Source organism: Aureobasidium melanogenum (genome assembly GCF_000721775.1).
Source record: "Aureobasidium melanogenum CBS 110374 unplaced genomic scaffold scaffold_15, whole genome shotgun sequence".
Taxonomy (NCBI): domain Eukaryota; kingdom Fungi; phylum Ascomycota; class Dothideomycetes; order Dothideales; family Saccotheciaceae; genus Aureobasidium; species Aureobasidium melanogenum.
In genome coordinates, this window is record NW_024470067.1 from 22991 (window position 1) to 36942 (window position 13952).

The following is a 13952-nucleotide window of genomic DNA, read 5'->3' on the forward strand; positions in this document are numbered from 1 at the left end:
TTCTGCAAGTTCGGTGGTGGATCTGATCAAAAGGAAAGAGTGATATTGCCTAGGGACTACTCATTGACAGCCGGACCTCCCTTGTTTATCAATGTTGTGGCATCCCCGAGTGAATCATCATGTTAGTGACCATCACACGCGCACTTCCCTGGTGATTGCCGAGAAAGACTTACAGCTCATTTACCGTAGCTCTGAACTGCAATGTTTCGTGTCGAGAGTGTGGGGCTTCGTGTCGACATTGCAACTGGTTTATACCCGCAATGCAACGGCTGGGTACACCCAAGTCGATTGTCGTGGTTAAAGCTGAGGTCTGACGGGAGACTCCTGATCTCTGCAGTACCGTTGCTAGTCGTTTAGTGTGGTGGAGAATGCGGGGTAAGGGACCAAGGGGACATGGTCGTGACGAATTGTCGCATGTGGCACAGCTCAAGAATATCCCTCGGCTCGATCCTCGGAGGTCCGTCGTCATCTTCAGTTTGCAAGACCCCCCATCTGTTGACCCTCGTCTCGACACTGGGGTCGTCTCGTTATTCGTCTCGACAAAGATGTGCATTGACTTGGTGATTGATAATGAGGAAGCTTCGTTCCAGGACAGGATGGTGCGTCTACTGCAGGTGCTCGAGCTCGAGCTTGAGCCTTGTCTCCATGGGCGACTGGTGCTGACATGCAGTCGACAGCTTAACCTGCCGCATGCGACACGTCAAATGTAGGGAGCCCTATTTTGGATACTGGCTCATCCACTGACGACCCCAGGTGATGAACTTCAGCCCATCTGCTCACAATGCCAGAAAGGAGATCGGGTCTGTCGGCGAGAGGGGAATCAAAATCTAGAGATTCGATCGTATCAGACAACAGCGTCTCGTAGACAAAGAAGCAGCATCCACGAGCAGCCGGTGGTCGTGACCGACTCTCGGCCAGAGAAGGACGCTACTCGTTCCCCTTACGACGTGACTGCAAGCGTTTGTGACAGCTCCTCAGACAGATTTTCCCCCTCTGTTCGGAGGCGAGTCTTGTTTGCAACATCATCTCACAGTCACTTATCCGCTGGAACACAGTCTTTTTACGAGGCCCACGCTTCCCATAATCACCATGTAGCTCAACCGTCATCAACGAGCCTTACCGCACCATCGAGCCTGTCACCCTGCTCAATTTCTACCCCACAGCACTTTGCATCCCCTGTACAGAGCGTCAGTACAGTTACTCCCTTCACGGTCCATGAAGCAAGATTGATGCACCACTTTTCCCAGCATCTGGGCCGATGGCTCGACTGTACGGATGCTTCGCGCCAGATGACACTTGAAATCCCAAAGTTGGCTGCAACAAACCCAATCCTGTTGCAAGCTGTCGTGTCGTACGCTGCTAGCCATTTACAAGACCGATCCACTGCGGGAGAAGCTCACGAGCGATGCGTTCGTATGCTCATTGTCGAGCTCAGCTCCGCAGAGATCGCTAACGACACGGCGGTTCTATGCGCCATTGTGATACTGCGTGTATTCGAGCAGCTGAATGGTAGGTTGCTTTCCATGACGGTAAATGGTGATATACTAAAACCATCAAGTCGATGAGACAGGGACTGACGCTGAGCATCACCTCTCGGGATCCTCAGCCTTACTGAGCAAGTCGCAAGGTTATATCATCGATCCTACGAGTCCAGGCCTACGCGAGGCCGCGTTTTGGGTCTATGTGCGTCAATGCCTTTACAACGCTTGTGTGTTTCAGCAACCACCGAACATTGATTTGCACCACGAGCTCTCGCCAACGCCGCATTCATGGGACGGATCAAGTAGATTAAGATCTGAGACGGCTTGGGCAAACAGCATGACCTGGATCTGCGTAACAGTCGTCCATTTCTGCTTCGGTAAAGACTCCAACGAACCGAGCGCTCGCATGTTGAAGTGGCAAGAACTGTCAATATCGCTCGAAAGCTGGCGAAACACACGCCCTGACACGTTCGATCCGATCTGGCAATGTGCGGAACCTACAAACGATTGTCCTTTCCCCGAGATTCGCTTCGTAGCTGACTGGCATCTAATGGCTTTCGGCTTCTATTCTCTTTGTTGCATGCTACTCCTAATTTATAAGCCAGCTCCTCGGTTTGCCATCAGGCGTGTCCAGAGACGCATGAGTCAGACAGACACCGCAGTCATTGAACATGCCCGAGCTCTTTGCGGTGCTTGCTGGTACGCGCCGGATACAGTTCCATCTTCAATTACCCTGTGTCACACAGCCTTCATATGGGGACCCTTGATGATTGATAGGACCGAGCAGGAAGGCGTTATCAAGATACTCGAACGTATGGAACAGAAAGACAAGTGGCCTACAGCTTGGATAATTGCGTCGTTGAAGGAAGAATGGTCAATTACATAATCTGTCTACTACCGTCCGTCGCTGAAAGAGATGACAGCATACTTGCCATTCCTAACCCATGCACTGCCTGGTGCTTCATGCTCCAATCGCGCAACGTGTTCCTCAGACTCTAGTCCCACACAGACATCGGCTTTGTTCGTCCGTAGAGCCAGGATTTTCAGCCCACTGCCCTTGCCTAGTGGCCCGATCGCTTCCGCAAAGGGGGTTGTGTGAGGCCACAAGCCATCTCGGGTGAGCTTACGATAGTTGAGATCGCCCTTGAAGATTACCAGCGAGCTAGAGCACAGCGATCTGAAGATCCCAGCACCTTCGGTTTCCATGACATGGAAAGAGTGGGCCGTGGTCCAGAACGGATGTTGTCGAATGCTCATCTTGCCAGTCTCAAAGTACTCACGAAGTTGCCGTACTAGTGGATCGAGATACCTTCGGTCAGGGAAGATCTCGTGGTTATCCAGGTGCTGGAACAGTGAATCCACATCGTCCGGCGTGGCGTCACTCACAAACCAAGGCATGTCCTTCACATGAAACTTGATGCATTGAGCAATGCCCGATCGAAGGAGATACGCAGCATAGACGACGTCTGTAAAAAACTCGAAGCCGGCATTGTCCAGAACAATATCGATACGTCGGTCTGCGCTTGGAGTGCTGGAAAGGTATTTCCACACATCCTCAGTATCATCGTCAACAATATTTTTTCGACTCTTCAAGATGGCCTCTGCACCTTGCAGGCCTTGAATTTGGTCAAGGCTGAGGTTACTAAGCAAAGAGAGATCTGTCGCATTACCCCAGAGGGCGACTTGAGTCATCTCGAGGAAAAGCATTTTCTCCTCCTCGGTCCAATTGGGCGATGATGCGAATTCGACTTTATCAGTGACGTTGATGTAGCGCATTGCTAGTTCCTCGACGGCATTTCGAGATTTCGCAAAGGTCTCATCCTTTTGTCGCTTGAAAACATCATACTTTTGCCAGAATGGGTCGGAAGAGGCGGCGAAGATTGTCGCAACTCTTCGATACATGTAGCATTCGGCAAACAGCCACGGAGAAGCGTGCCAAGTATAGTTTTGACCCTCAGCAAGCAATGTGTTGAAGCCTCCGATATCACGGCCATATGCAGTATTTAAAGGGCTGCAAAGAAGTTAGTCATAGAAGAGCAGATTGTTCATTTTTGGGTGAACTTTACCTCATAGCCTGATCCTTTACTATCTCGTTTTTCATCTTGGACAAGCACAGGACGATTGTTCTGGCTGTGTCTTGTTGTAATGGCCCGGCGGTAGCGGCTGTCTTCTCGACATCATCAATCATCCCTTGGACGATGTTCGGCCAACGTGTAATGGCTGTCTGCTGAGCCATTGATCCTTCAGTGGACGTCCATACTGCCGCGACTGGTTCGAAAGGCGATGTTGCAGAAGGCATGGCTGCTGGGAATGCACTGAGATAGGAGCAAATTCAGGTTGGTATGCGAGCAAATGTGCAGTTGCGGGTTGTTTTGAATGGAATGCAGGTCAAGCTATCGAGCCTGCCTGTTTCTGCGATGATTCGGAGACATTGTTATACATCAGCACGACATGTTCCAACAGCAACTCGGATGCGGATGATCAATGCGCTCGGGGTCTTGCTAAGGCTCGTGTCGGATCTCGTTCGGCACGATTGGCTCGTTCGGCACGAGTATCCTACCTCGAGAATTCTCCCATTTACGCGAGAGTTTTACCATTTACGGGAATTCGTCTCGACACTTTAACGGTCAAGCTGCGAACAGTCACGCGAGCGGAAACAGACAAGAGCAAAATTGACTCCTCACTGTATCGTACGTCTCGTGTCGAGTGATGTCTGATCGAGGATTCTCGTTCCCGGTTCAACCCCAGACTTCTCCACGACAGTGTCTCCTGTCGTAGGTGGAGGGTGTGGGGTGTGCGTTTGCCATATGGTGATTAGTACTTAAATCTGCATGATCGTCGGCTCTGCGATAAACCGTGCCCATACCATATTACCATACCATCGTCTCTCTCTATACTTTCAACACCCAACATCTAGCGCCCGACAGCAATACCTTACAATGCCTCAGCGAGATTCGACCGTGGCAAAAGGCACCAAGTACTGGCGTCGTTTCTCTGGCCGAAGACTTCTGAACCTCATCATCGCCGTTTCTGCAATCGCAATCTCATATGAGGGTATGAGCCAAGGCGTCATGGGTGCTGTGGTTGTGGCTCCCGAGTTCGCTGTAAGTATCTGATCCCAATTTCTATGTGTTAACGCTCGCTAATCAGATCAAGCATCGCATGCGATTTGCTACTGCTGATGGAGTGGTCACACGTCCTACACTGCAGGGCGGAATCGTCTCAATTTATTACGCTGGTTCTCTCTTCGGAGGATTCTTCGCTGGTGGCTTCTCTGACAAGTACGGACGAATCAAGGGCATGCAGATGGCATGCTTCTGGTGCTTGGCAGGTGTTGTACTACAAGTTACTGCGATCGACCTGCCCATGCTGCTCGTAGCCCGAGTTGTTGCCGGCATTGGCGTAGCATTCATCCTGGCTATTGCTCCGTCGTGGACCGCAGAACTGTCCTCAGCTTCACACAGAGGACATGTCATTGCTCTGACGTTCCTTGCAAACTTCTCAGGCATTGCATTGGCTTCCTGGATCGGATTTGGTACATCCTTCTCCAACGCCGCCAATGGTCAATTTCGGTGGCGCTTCACCTTCGCCACGCAGCTCATACCCGTCTTCTTACTCATCATTGGTACATTACTCATCCCAGAATCTCCACGATGGCTTATGAAGGAGCGTCGAGAAGACGAAGCTATGGAGATCGTTGCCAAGTTGAGAGGAGATGGTGATCCGGAGCACCCAGACGCCCAGAGAGAGTTCAGGGAGATGCAAGCCGTGGTAGAGATGGAAAGAGAACACGAGAGCACAAACTATATCAAAATGTTCTTCGGAATCGGGTCTGGAGACGTTCATCTGGGCCGCCGCATCCAGCTTGCCTTCTGGCTCCAAGTCCTCATGCAATACGGTACGGGCATAGCCGCTGTTGTTGTTTATTCTGGCACCATCTTTCGCAACGCTGGCTTCGACGATCTGAAGTCGAACTGGCTTTCGGCATTGAACAATATGGTCGGCATTCTGGGAACAGGCGTCGCAGCGTTAACTCTAGATCGCGTCGGCCGTCGACGAACACTCTACTGGGGAGCCGTCGTCCTCAGTATCATTCTGTTCATCATCGGCGGTCTCAATCGCGGTGCCATCCAGCACCCAGAGCAGAAGGAACAGTACAGCACTGCCGCAGCCTCATTTGTATTCATCTACGTCCTCATCTTCAGCTCTTCATGGCTGCTTATTCCATTTATCTACCCAACGGAGATCTTTCCCACCTGGGTCCGAGCCAAAGGTAATGCATTTGGTGTTGCCGGATGGGCTGTAGGGTACGGAGGTGGCTCGTTACTCGTGCCAATCATGTTTGCCGGTATCCAAGAGAAAACATACTACGTTTTTGGCGCGGCTATGCTGTGCTACATTCCTCTTGTGTATTGCTTCCTGCCGGAGACCTGTGGTCGAACATTGGAAGCTATGGACTTCTTGTTTGCAAGCAAGAGTCCTTTTACATGGGACGAGGAAAGAGAGTTCAGCATTCGCATGGACGTGCTACATTCACAGCTTGCGACAGAAGAGAAGGTCTACACTACCTATATTGAAAAGGGCGATCCTCTATAGTGAAAGACAGATTAACATGAGCTTCTCTGTTTACTTGTAGTGATCCTGCCGATGACCGGATCGCGGTTACTTTGCGTCTAATATCTGCACGTAGCCACAATACCTTCAGAGGCACTGCTTGCTGTTATCAGGTTGCCAATTTAACATTATTGAATCTCCCTTCACATGAGAATTGAACCACTCGATGAGATTCAGTTTGTCGTGCACCACCCGCGCTCCCTCGAGCACACCATCAGCAATGAGAGCCTCACCAGCCAGCGTGAGTTCGAGCGTGGCCAAATTACGCGCGATACATTGACGACTGCCAGCCCCAAAAGGGATGAAGTCTCGTAACATGAGCTGCAGCGCTTCTTTCGGCGTATCCAACCAGCGCTCCGGACGGAACGAGTATGGATCTTTGAAGATTGTAGGATTGTGATGGAGAGTGAGCATCTGCACTGAGACAATTGTTCCTGCAGGGAAGTGGTGGGCTTGGCCCTCACTGTGAAATGTCCACCCTAGTGAGGGAACCACCCGCGGAAGACGGGTTGGATTTGCCATGCTGAGACGTAGTGCCTCGCGAACACAAGCACGTAGGTATGGCAAAGTCATTGGATCGAATCCAGAAGGATTTTTGGCATGTGCGTCCGTGATTTCGGATCTCAAGACCGTGTACCTACAGACTTTTCAGCCTACAAAGATAATGGTTGATGGAAAGAATCTCAAAAAGAACGAAGGATCAGGTCTTGGGTTTGGGAGACTTACACGTCAGGATTGCGGGCCAGTTGCCAACAGAAGGTAGCGAGATTCATTCCGGTAGAGTCAGTGCCAGCAAACAGAAGGTCTTTGCATTGGGCCGCGACCTCCTTGGGTGTAAGACCTGCTTGTAGCATGCATCCCGGGAAACTGCCATCACCAGCCTGTGCCTCTTTGACAACACCTGTGACAAATCGATCCACATTGGACATGCTCTCCTCTGTTTCTTGGGTTCCATACAGTTTCTCAGAAAGTAGCTCTGTTAGGAGGAAGATCCAGTTCGGCAAGTAAAAGAAACGTCCCACGCCCACAAATGCGTCGACGAATTTACCTGCACTCAAGTTCGATTTGCCATCAGTTGACTTGGCGGAACGTTGCTCCACGTCCTCATCCAATGCGCCGTAGCTTTTCCCAAACAGATAGCTACTGACAGCATCTATGGCCAGGCCACGTGTGAGAACCAGTATATCGACATTGCCATCGACTAGTATCGATTTGGATCGCTCTCTTCTCAGCCTTGCGACAAATTGTCCTACCGCTGCGGTCAACAGCTGCTCACTTTTCCTGATGTTTGTGGTGCTGAAAAGGGGCATGACACTTTTGGCCTTGGGAGCGCGTATCTGCTTGAATGTTTCCGAGAACAAGGATGCGAAACCGTCAATGTCAAAGTTGCGGTAGCATTCTGCTTTCGGGAAGCCTCCCTTCTCGACGTATATCGGTGCTATAGCGGCACCGTCCGCGATGCAGACTTCATTTGGCGCGACCCGAACTACCGGACCGTAGATCTTGTGTAGTTCGGTGATACGAGTGGCTTCGTCGCCGATGTATATGTGATAGTGCATCCATAACGAAGTCAAGCAGCAGATTGTTGGGCCAGGTATCTTGGTAATAGGGTGTTTGAATAGACGGTAGAAGGCCAGAGTCGTTGCGCCAAAGCACAAGCCAACCAAGATTATCGAGGTCAAAGATGCAGACCCGATTAGTGATAAGAGCACCATGTGATGTGTGATTAGAGATTGGGTTACGAAGCTGGTCTTGACCGCACTGTGACCGTGTCTTGGTGGTACTAAAAGACAGGCCAAGGATTATTTAAGCCGTTTCGCACAACACCTGTTGCTTCTCGACTTGAGAGGATGAATATTCGATCGAGGCTGAGAACGTCCGTATGACAATAGAGTATGTTGGCGGACGAGCGAGTGGGTAAGTCATGGCATGCGGGTGGGCGATAACAAACCCTTCACTAAGTTTGTTTTGTGGAGCGTCGGACAATCCGACGTCACGACGTGTGGAGATACATATGAAGGGCCAATCACACCGTCAAGATATATGTAGCTACCAAGCGCCGCTTATCAAACAATCCGAAACTCAGTCTTTGTTTGCGTACATGTGAGGTACACACTTATCTATACCCAGGATATATCTGCTTATCTGTCCAGGTCGCTTGATTTTCGGGGCTGCCGACAGATCATGCGTGAGTCAAATGCAGCAGTAGAACCAGCACACAGTCAAGTTTTGAATACCAAGAATCAGTCAAAGAAGACCGCATTGACTTGCTAACAGAACTAGTGCATTAGTACAAGTTTGTTAGCCATACTTCCCTTCCTTCATAGTGTGTTTTATCTATCCCATTCGTGATCTTACCGACATGGCCATGGCTTCCGAACCGTTCGACCCCGTGGTCGAAGACGATTTGGCCCTCGAAAGACTAGGCTACAAGCAAGGTATGCTTCTATGCCCATGTCCTGTGTTGACTATCAGTTTACAGTTTGGTAGAACTGAAACGAAGCTTCAACTTTCTCAGCATGCTGGGTTTTAGCTTCAGCATTGTCAGTTGCTGGAGTGCCCTTTCTGGTGTTCTCATCATCGGTGCAGAGTCTGGAGGGCCGCCTGTTATGATCTGGAGCTGGATAGGAGTTTCTATTTGTAGTCTGGCAGTGGCATTCAGTATGGCAGAGATGTGCTCAGCATATCCAGTTGCTGGGGGGCAGTATTCATGGGTTGCGATCGTAGCCCCACAACGATGGGCTCGAGGCTTGTCCTATGTATGTGGGTGGGTTATGTTGACTGGTCAGTCCCAGCGAAGTTGTCGTTGCTATCCTTACTGACTGGAAAAACGGCAGGTATTCTTGCAATGGGAGCTGTCAACAACTTCATCACTGCTGGATTTGTCCTGGCTATCGCAGAGCTCAACCATCCAGATCTTGTGGTCACAAGATGGAAGGTAACCCTTGTTGCATTCGCTGTCGCCTTCTCGGGGCTCTCTTTCAATACATTGGCCCCTCATCTCTTGCACAAGGCGAGTATTCTTGCTCCGAGTAACTCTGTTGTAACCTACTGATGCTATTCCAGCTTTCGCGTTTTTTCCTGATCTGGAATATTTGCGCCTTCATCATTATTATAGTAACGATTCTGGCGTGCAATGATCACAAACAATCCGCATCTTTTGTATTCTCGGAGTTCCAGAATATGACAGGCTTCGGCACGGCATATACGGCTATATTGGGTCTGCTCCAGACAGGTATGCACACCACCTTTATCAATCACGAATAGTGGAAAAGCGTATGTATGCTCATCACGGTAGCGTTCGGAATGTGCTGCTACGATGCCCCATCACATATGACCGAAGAGATTCGTGATGCACGAAAAGAAGCTCCTCGCGCCATTGTCTTGTCAGTCTCGATTGGTGCAATCACAGGCTTCATCTTTCTCGTTGCAGCATCATTCTGCATCTCTTCGATTGATGGCGTCGCCAATTCTGCTACAGGCTCGCCCATAGTGCAGATATTCTACGACTCAACCGGGTCTGTTGCGGGCTCGACGTGTCTTACAGTATTGCTCATTATCATCAATATAGGGTGTTCTAACGCACTTACAGCGGAGGGTGGACGAGCTGTCTATGCATTTGCTCGGGACCAAGGGCTGCCTTTCTCTAAACTACTGAGTTCAGTGGACAAAAAGCGTCAGATTCCCACTTACGCTATTCTTCTTACGACCGCGACGCAGATCGCTCTGAACTCGATATACTTCGGCACAGTGACAGGCTTCAATACTGTTGTATCAATTGCTACTGAAGGCTTTTGTGCGTATCGGGTCTGATGGAACGGGCAAAGCGCTGATCGTTGTCCAGATATCTCCTACGCGATGCCAATCTGCGCGAGATTGTTGTCCACAGCTATGGGACAGGCGATCAAGCTTGACGGATTGTGGAACCTGGGTCGATGGAGTGTCCCTGTCAATCTCGTGGGAGCAATCTACCTCCTCTTCACGTCCATCACTTTCAACTTCCCCACCGTAAGCCCGGTGGACAGCAAGAACATGTGAGTTTTGGTTGTGTTCTTTTGATGGAGATGAACTGATAGGGATGTCTCAACAGGAATTATACTTCAGCAGCCATCGGACTCATGCTACTCATTGCCGCCATAACTTGGATGACTACCGGACGCCATAGATACCAAGAACCTCTGGCAACAATTATTGAAGGTACCGAGGTGGCTATGAGCGACTCCAGACCCGAACAAGTCAAGAGTGAAGGTGCAAATAAGGCAGATTAGTCCTACAATAGAATCTGGTTGATTTGCCTTGACTCTAGTACACCTTGGTGGCAGTAAAAGAAAAAAGCAGAAAGGCTGTGTTCTTCAATTGCGCAGACTCTGGTCCAATGTTTGTCGCTCATGCTGTACCACGTAACTGTCGCTCATCCATGTTCAGTCGCTTGACTCCTTGTCTTTTGCAACATTTTTTTGCACACATAAGTCACTTGAATTTAGTGTATGCCAATACTCAAGCGACCGGATTCCATGAATCCTGTCCAAGGGTTCAATCAAAACGTCCCTCACTGTCGTTCTGTTGATGGGGGGCCTAATCCACTTGGCATGAGATAGATCAGGTAGCACGATCGAGTGAGCTTCGATGTTGCAAGATTGTGCATACTTCGTTTAATGACCAGATGGATGACCAATACGAATCCCGGCTCAGATTCGAGATCGCAACTATTGAGCAAGCGGCGGAAGTGACTGCCCTTGTGAACTCAGCCTTCCGCAGCGAGCCCACCAGTCAGACCTGGCTTCATGATTCGCAAGAAAAGCGTATTGACGTTCTGCCGCTCGAAGCGACGCAAGATATCATAAAATCTTCCGACAGCTTTTTCCTCATTGGCACAATTAAAGATAATCAGGACATTGTCGCATCGTGCCTCGTGCGTAAACCTTCGACCCCGCCAGCACCACACATGAGCAATGGAGCAGCCTGGTTTGGTCTACTGGCTGTGAGAACCGAATACCATGGCAGAGGATACGGGCAGGCTACCCTGCAGGAGGCTGAGCATTTCGTCAGGTCGAGTTGGGGTGTCAAACGTCTGGAGATGGACTATGTGAATACACGCGTTCAGTTGGGTGCATGGTACGAGCGCTGCGGTTACAGTGCCACTGGCAAGCGGAGAGAGTTCCCATATGGTGACAAAGGCAGGGAGATATTCGCTGATGGGCTCGAACTGCTAGTCATTGGGAAGAATTTGAGGATGGATGAGGATCTGTAACGGAGCCTCGACTGTGGTTACGAAAGCGATGTTCAGATTCATGAGGCATCGAGCGAGCAACTCCAGAACTATCGGAATGGAGAAGGGATGTGGCATCGACTTTTTCGGGTTTGACTTATGGGTCTCTGGAAGAGATATGACTGCTGCCTGTGGGAAGCGCATGAGTCTGGATACGGCCGATTCTGAACAAAATCTTTAGGTTACAGAGCAGAGCCATGGACGTTTGTAGGTACATGCTCGTGAGTGACATCTTGGGCTTGGAACATGAGTTACCCATACTATCAGCGCCATTGGCGAGAAGTTGACGAACTACTCGCTTGTGCAAATCCGTCATACTTTCCAGGAGCTTTGTTATGATCGACAAGGATCTTTTGGCACGAAAGGGGGGCAGTCAGACAAAGATTCTGCAATTCTGCGGCTCTTCATGGAGTATAGCTTTGATCTCCAATCCGGTGCTCGATGATCAGAGTCTCGAATGCAGAGTATCGTTGGAAGTAACGCTCGCTCTTGGTGTATTGCTTCAGCAACCACTTCAATTTCCAGGCTCGATGTTGATTTAGATTCAATGGCATCCTCATCGGTGAGGGAGGCTGCCACGCAGGATCAAACGTCAAGAGTTTGCGTTTCCCTGATCTGAGTTTGATCGAGCCGACGATAGTAAGCGAATGACCGGGTCGTTGAAGAAAGATTGGCAGCTTTTGCGTCAGATAGACACGCTGTGATTCAGTCGTTGCTCCCGACGAGGTGTAGGGATTGCAAAAGTACGCATGCACGTAGTCCAGCAATTGCTGCCATGCGTTCTTACCTTGGAAAGCGCTGCCTGTACAGGGAATTCTCATGCTCAGAAGTAGGGCCTCGACCTGGCAGAAATGTCAGAAATGTACAGCATTGGACGGTTCAGAATTGAAGTACCTCTGATGTCCCGATATGTTTCCTGGTGCCACGAATGCCTCCAGTCTGTGTCATACCGTGAGAATTGTATCCAGCTTTCCAGGCCTCCTCAATCCTAGCTTGGAGATCTGAGATAGTGGGGGTCTCCGCATTGGTACCATTCGATTTATGATCTTGTGCAGCGAGTAGCATCTGAATGTTGCGATAACCGCAGAAATGTGCCCCTTCTTCTGAGGTTTTGGATATTTGTGTCGCATTGGCTGTGCAGAGATAGGCAGAGGCAACATTATCATTGTGTTCAAGAAGGAACGCAAGATTTGGTATCACTCCATGAACAAGATTGGAGGTGTCGGATGTTGACATGATGTTTTGTATGCGAGATGGCGCACTCGACTCGTAAGCATGGCGCCCGAGTTCTCGTTTCTAGAAGGAATACAGTAAGCGTGGAACATTGGTCAATGACCGTATGACTTGTATCTCATACACCAAGTCGCTCAAAAACCTCTTCCGCCTGGCCGTGCATCATCTGTCGCATCGGCGACTTTGATGGTATGTTGACCACCAACTGCCAACCCCTGAATGCCACGGCAAGAAATGTAAGATGTCAGCGCGTAAAATGGCTCGCCCTCTCCACGTTGCAGATGACGTGGCAGGGCTCACAAGGAGCGCTGCCGATTGATCAAATCTTGCCAAGGCCTGCAAAATCCGGGATGGAAGCTTGTTTGTTTCTTGTTTTGTGCTTGCCTCAAGAGGCGTGCCGCGTGCTCCTGCAGGCGCAGGCGAATGCACCACGTCTGACACTCGCGCTCCTGCTTTTTTCTCAGTCAGCTTTTCTCTAATTTCTTCGCCCTTCGACTTTCTTCGCATCACACCTACACACAGCACATTCATCAGAATATCAATCACAATGTCGGAACCTATGAACAACGACGTCGAGATGCAGTACAAGCCTCAGGAGCAAATGCAGGCTGCGCCAAGCGATGCCCAGATCGAAGTAAGCTTTTCTTCGCCATAGCCAAGCTCACCTCTATCGCTTTAATCGTCGCGACACAACATCAAGCGCTTATCATGTACTGACTCCCCGTCTAGCAAGGCAACCAGACTGAGCAGAAGCCCAAGCGTACCTTCCTCGGCATGCGTGGTGGCGGTCTCCTGGGTAAGAAACCGTTTCCCTTCGACTTTTGTGACCCGAGCTGATAGCGACGACAGTTGACATGTGCGCTTGCTTCATCTGCTGCGAGTGCATGGATGGATGCTGCCATGTGCGTATACCGATGACCTGTATTGCGTGAAACACATGCTGACTTTTCAACTATCCAGGCCATTGACGACTGCTTGTGCTGCTGCTGTTAGACGGCCAGTAAATGAGGCGACGATACCCCAAGAATGAGTTGATGATTCTTAAGAAGCATGAGCGCAACACAGAGTTGCCATGTTTACTAAGCACCCACCTGCACTATTCTCGTATTCGATTTTGTACCCTTTGATTTTCTCTAGATGCGTGTAAGTGCTGTTTCGAGTCCTACTGGCATTGATGACCTCACGAATTTGTGTCGCTTGCCCTCAGTGTGACCATCGCCCGCTCTGGTGTGGCCTTGAGACCATGGTAAATCTTGAACAAGCCACAGCCAGGGTCCAGGGGCTCGGTTTCAGCCTCAAATTTCCTGCCAATATGAGCAGTCTGGGTTCATACGACAAACACGTACAAGCAAAAC

The 13952-nt window shown here is 50.1% G+C and overlaps 8 protein-coding genes across 8 annotated transcripts; 5 read left to right on the forward strand and 3 right to left on the reverse strand.

Moving 5' to 3' along the window:
- Positions 1–678: 678 nt before the first annotated feature.
- On the forward strand, positions 679–2106 carry M437DRAFT_15520 (uncharacterized protein; the record flags this gene model as incomplete). The annotated part of the gene is made up of 4 exons (XM_041018816.1): positions 679–706; positions 754–947; positions 1068–1509; positions 1559–2106. Coding segments are annotated over 4 exons (1212 nt in total), but the record flags the coding sequence as incomplete, so codon positions are not given.
- Positions 2107–2375: 269 nt separating this feature from the next.
- On the reverse strand, positions 2376–3780 carry M437DRAFT_52148 (DUF89 domain protein; the record flags this gene model as incomplete). Its single annotated transcript, XM_041022307.1, has 2 exons — positions 2376–3492; positions 3548–3780. The coding sequence occupies 2 exons, from the start codon at positions 3778–3780 to the stop codon at positions 2376–2378; spliced, it is 1350 nt and encodes a 449-aa protein (XP_040878292.1).
- Positions 3781–4420: 640 nt separating this feature from the next.
- M437DRAFT_52198 (general substrate transporter) lies at positions 4421–6077 on the forward strand (the record flags this gene model as incomplete). Its single annotated transcript, XM_041022313.1, has 2 exons — positions 4421–4585; positions 4638–6077. The coding sequence occupies 2 exons, from the start codon at positions 4421–4423 to the stop codon at positions 6075–6077; spliced, it is 1605 nt and encodes a 534-aa protein (XP_040878293.1).
- Positions 6078–6182: 105 nt separating this feature from the next.
- On the reverse strand, positions 6183–7810 carry M437DRAFT_52201 (cytochrome P450 oxidoreductase; the record flags this gene model as incomplete). The annotated part of the gene is made up of 2 exons (XM_041022315.1): positions 6183–6732; positions 6822–7810. The coding sequence occupies 2 exons, from the start codon at positions 7808–7810 to the stop codon at positions 6183–6185; spliced, it is 1539 nt and encodes a 512-aa protein (XP_040878294.1).
- A 647-nt stretch (positions 7811–8457) lies between these two features.
- Positions 8458–10363, forward strand: M437DRAFT_76444 (putative GABA permease; the record flags this gene model as incomplete). The annotated part of the gene is made up of 7 exons (XM_041026623.1): positions 8458–8533; positions 8586–8879; positions 8933–9108; positions 9162–9330; positions 9394–9891; positions 9940–10129; positions 10186–10363. The coding sequence occupies 7 exons, from the start codon at positions 8458–8460 to the stop codon at positions 10361–10363; spliced, it is 1581 nt and encodes a 526-aa protein (XP_040878295.1).
- A 395-nt stretch (positions 10364–10758) lies between these two features.
- M437DRAFT_85737 (acyl-CoA N-acyltransferase) lies at positions 10759–11346 on the forward strand (the record flags this gene model as incomplete). Its single annotated transcript, XM_041028335.1, has 1 exon — positions 10759–11346. One exon carries the CDS (start codon positions 10759–10761, stop codon positions 11344–11346), a length of 588 nt encoding a protein of 195 aa, XP_040878296.1.
- Positions 11347–11768: 422 nt separating this feature from the next.
- On the reverse strand, positions 11769–12600 carry M437DRAFT_51995 (uncharacterized protein; the record flags this gene model as incomplete). Its single annotated transcript, XM_041022276.1, has 2 exons — positions 11769–12206; positions 12259–12600. The coding sequence occupies 2 exons, from the start codon at positions 12598–12600 to the stop codon at positions 11769–11771; spliced, it is 780 nt and encodes a 259-aa protein (XP_040878297.1).
- Positions 12601–13144: 544 nt separating this feature from the next.
- On the forward strand, positions 13145–13590 carry M437DRAFT_85739 (uncharacterized protein; the record flags this gene model as incomplete). The annotated part of the gene is made up of 4 exons (XM_041028336.1): positions 13145–13231; positions 13327–13393; positions 13447–13499; positions 13558–13590. The coding sequence occupies 4 exons, from the start codon at positions 13145–13147 to the stop codon at positions 13588–13590; spliced, it is 240 nt and encodes a 79-aa protein (XP_040878298.1).
- Positions 13591–13952: the final 362 nt, after the last annotated feature.